This window comes from Solanum tuberosum, unplaced genomic scaffold (assembly GCF_000226075.1).
Source record: "Solanum tuberosum cultivar DM 1-3 516 R44 unplaced genomic scaffold, SolTub_3.0 scf00131, whole genome shotgun sequence".
NCBI lineage: Eukaryota > Viridiplantae > Streptophyta > Magnoliopsida > Solanales > Solanaceae > Solanum > Solanum tuberosum.
Genome location: NW_006239054.1, coordinates 1,108,608 through 1,112,313, shown reverse-complemented (window position 1 = coordinate 1,112,313; position 3,706 = coordinate 1,108,608). Strand labels below are relative to the sequence as shown.

General features: G+C 29.3%; 1 protein-coding gene across 1 annotated transcript; it reads left to right on the top strand.

Annotated features, from left to right (window-relative positions):
- The first annotated feature begins 1,076 nt into the window (after positions 1–1,076).
- Positions 1,077–1,826, top strand: LOC102578224 (putative B3 domain-containing protein At3g49610). The gene has a single exon (XM_006350981.1). The coding sequence runs from the start codon at positions 1,077–1,079 to the stop codon at positions 1,824–1,826; it is 750 nt and encodes a 249-aa protein (XP_006351043.1).
- Positions 1,827–3,706: the final 1,880 nt, after the last annotated feature.

Below are 3,706 nucleotides of genomic sequence, written 5' to 3'. Positions count from 1 at the left end.
TGAGAGAGGCGAGTGAGAGTGGCGAGCGAGATCTGGGAGAGTGGAGAGAGGGGAACGAGAATATATGTATATATACAATTTTCTCTCGCTTTATACAAACACAAACGCATTTTATACATTTGTGTTTGTATAAAAGCGAGAGAGGCGAGGGAGACTGCCCAGCAAGACCGAGAGTGGAGAGCGAGATTCACTAGGGAGAGAGGCGAAATAGCAACAGTTTGCTATGAGGAACAATTAAATCAAAATATGGTTATAACCTTTAATTTGAATTAATAGTTTGCTATTATATACAATTTTCCCTTCATTTAATTTTAAGTCTACCAGTTCCATTTGAGAAAAGACTCATTTATGCTATTATTTGTTAACTGAAAATAATTTCGATTTTGCAAAATATTTTTTATATGTGGTTAATTATGATTAGGCCACGTCATTAATTAAATTATTATTTTAAAGTAAAATGCTCAAATATGTCATTGAACTTTGAAAAAAGGCTCATCTACGTCATCCATTAAAAGTTTGACTCATCTATACTATTTCAGTTAACACTAATGGCATGGGTAAACTTTTTCTCAAACAAAAATTGCATAGATGAGTCAACGGATGACATAGTGAGCCTGTTCCCTTCTTAAAATTTGAAAATTTAAATACTATTTGGTGTGATGTATAAACGGAGATAATTTTGAAACAATTTTTTAATATACCTTAAAAATGTTAATATGGCAAAAATACTCCCTCAAATCCTTTTATTACATCAGTTTTCACAAATTTTACATTTATGAAAAATATTTTTATAAAACAATTTATTCTTAGAAATTATGCCATCTATATTATTTTAAATTCAATAAACCAAACCTTTCGTCAGAAATAATATCACCATAGTATATATAAAACTCGTTAGAATCAGGTTTCTCTCTCATAAAACTCGTTGGAATCAGGTTTCTCTCTCCTCATTCTTAAGACTCCTTCTTCTTCATAACTTTGTGTAGTCTCTCTTACCAGAATTGGGGGTTTAGAAAAACTCCTTATTCTATATAAAAAAAAAACTTTGCCTATTCTATCGATTCTCATCTTTTGCAATGGTTTACACAATGCTGAGTGTAGACGATTTTTCGAGCATGGAGTGTACGTCTAGCATGACTCGAATGGACTATTTGCTTGCTGTATGTGAAGTGTTTATGTTAAAATCCATGTACGGTGGCTTAATGAATCAACAACATCATCATCATCAAGAAGAAAAACCAATTCTTGATTTCGTCGTCTCAAGGAGGAAACGATCAATGTCAAAAACACGGCCAAGAAAAGTTACTGAAAAATTCATCTGCAATAATAATGGCTGCGAAAAATCAATAATCAAGAAAGCTGTGGAAAACAGAGTGATCCTCGAAAACAGAGAATTGGATATTGAATTCAAGAATCTGATTAAATGCAATGGGGGCTCACTTGAATCAGTTAAATTGGTTATCGAAAAAACACTATTCAAGACTGATGTTAAACCAGAAGAGGGTAGGTTTTCAATTCCGCAAAAACAGATGAGTAATAGCTTTCTTGAACCAGAAGAAGACGCGCATTTGAGCACTCGTAATGAGGGGAAAATGTGTGAGATGAAGGTGATGTTGATTGAGCCTTCGCGTCGAATAAGTGAAATAAATCTGAGAAAATGGTTTATGAACAAAGATAATGGGAAAGTAAGTTTGAGCTATGTGTTGGTGACATACTGGAATGAAGTTGTAAGAAGGAATAATTTGGAATGTGATACTAAGGTGCAATTGTGGGCATTTAGAAAGGGTGTTGATTTGTGTTTTGCATTGGTTAAACTTCAACATTGAACCTAAGTTACATGTTTGAACGTATTTATATTTGTTCATGTTTTTATTTGTTCATGTTTATGGTTATGTTGCTCCAACTCTGTCAATAGATACGTGTTAGATTCTCCAAAAATATAAAAATAGTGTATTTTTGGAGAATCTGACACAAATACGGCAAAGAAAGTGAAGAGTCGCAACTTAAGTATTTGGAATGATATATCACATGAGTCTTCGACTATAACTTAAGTATTTGGAATGCTATATCACATGAGTCTTCGACTATGTTTGCTTTACCTACTTGATTTTTTGTTATAAAACAACCATTTTGTATTTCTCACTCTTAATTTTCTACTAGTAAACATGGCGTCGTATGAAAAAAATTAGATTCATGATTTTTAAAATAATAATTTAGTTTTGATCTTTAAATAAATTAAATATGAAATTCTAACTCGTTTTAACACAGTTTTATAATATACACTTTAAGTAATACAAATAAAATCAATGCTTAATTATGACATGTCATTTTCTGATGCAAATGCAATTGTTAGTGATCTTCTCTTCCCAATTTGCACAGTTTTATATATATCGTCCTCCATAAATGATTAGCAAAGTAAACTTCTCTTCCCAATTTGCAATTCAAATGACAATTGTTTGATTAATTGATTTCATTGCTTTTGCATACCTAATTTATCATAGCATGAATCATTATAATAAATAAATGTTTATAAAGTAATAAGAATAAAACATATTCAAAAATCTTAATGATATAATATTAATTTGATAACGTCTATTTGTCGAAGAACTAATAAGACTTCTTCAATTTATTTTTGAAATGTGCCTCTTAGATTTTTCTTGTTATGGTTAATTAGTAAGGTTGTGAGTACCTCAAATAGGATAAAAATAAAATAAAATAAAAGATAAATAAAAAGGCTAAATGGAAAAAGGCTCAAGTCATTATGTGTAAAACTTTACTTTAGTGTTTTAAAACTTACCACGAAGGATTTGTAACATGAATTTTTAAATTTTTATGTTAAATATAAAAAAAAATCTACAGAAATAAATAATTAAGGAAAGGGCAAAGAATTGAGAAAATAGATGAATATGAAATCATGAATCATGACCTAAGTGATATCTCACCTTACTTCTCTTCTCCTCTCTCTCTCTCTCTTCTTTATATACTAGAAAGTAATGGCCCATGCCAACACGGGCCCAATATTATTATGTAATATTCCTTTTTTTTGTTAAATTTGTTTTTACGTGAAATTGGAGAAAAAATTGATGAATCTATCGGTGTGTTCTGTAAAATGTCAATTTTCTATATTTGATGAGCTAAAATTTTTGCAACATATTTCCTCTAGAAAATAAGTTTTTTTTTCTTTTGAAATGAGGAAATGATTTCTATAATAAATATCATAACTTGATATCAATTAAAAGTTGGATTACAAGTATGTAGCATAAGATAACCTTGCATATTAATCGTTTGTTGATATTTTTAAAGGAACTAAGTTTTACAAGATAGTTATGTACACTTATTTTACGTAATAACAAAATGTGATACATTGTATAGAAAGTTAATTGAGATGCAGATTGAGTTGTTTTGATCTTTGATCAAAAGATTAAGACTTGATACATATGAGAGAAGAAGAAAAAATATTATTCATAAATTACAAGATTGGAAAAATAATCAAATCACAGTTGCAGCCTTTATTGATGAGTTTGGTAGTGTAAATGACCAAAAAACCCTTATTCTTTTATAAAGATGACAAAAATCAGTGATCTTGCTGTCTCTTCTATATAAGAAAGTAAGTAAAAGTAAAGTAAAGTAAAGTATAATAAAAAGAAATAATTTAAATTAATTTGACGTTTTTCTTAATAAATTATTTATTAGGAGTTTATTTAAA

What these genes read in the sequence shown, in the direction of transcription:
- LOC102578224 (XM_006350981.1), top strand. Translation starts at nt 1,077, where the DNA reads ATGGTTTACACAATGCTGAGTGTAGACGATTTTTCGAGCATGGAGTGT.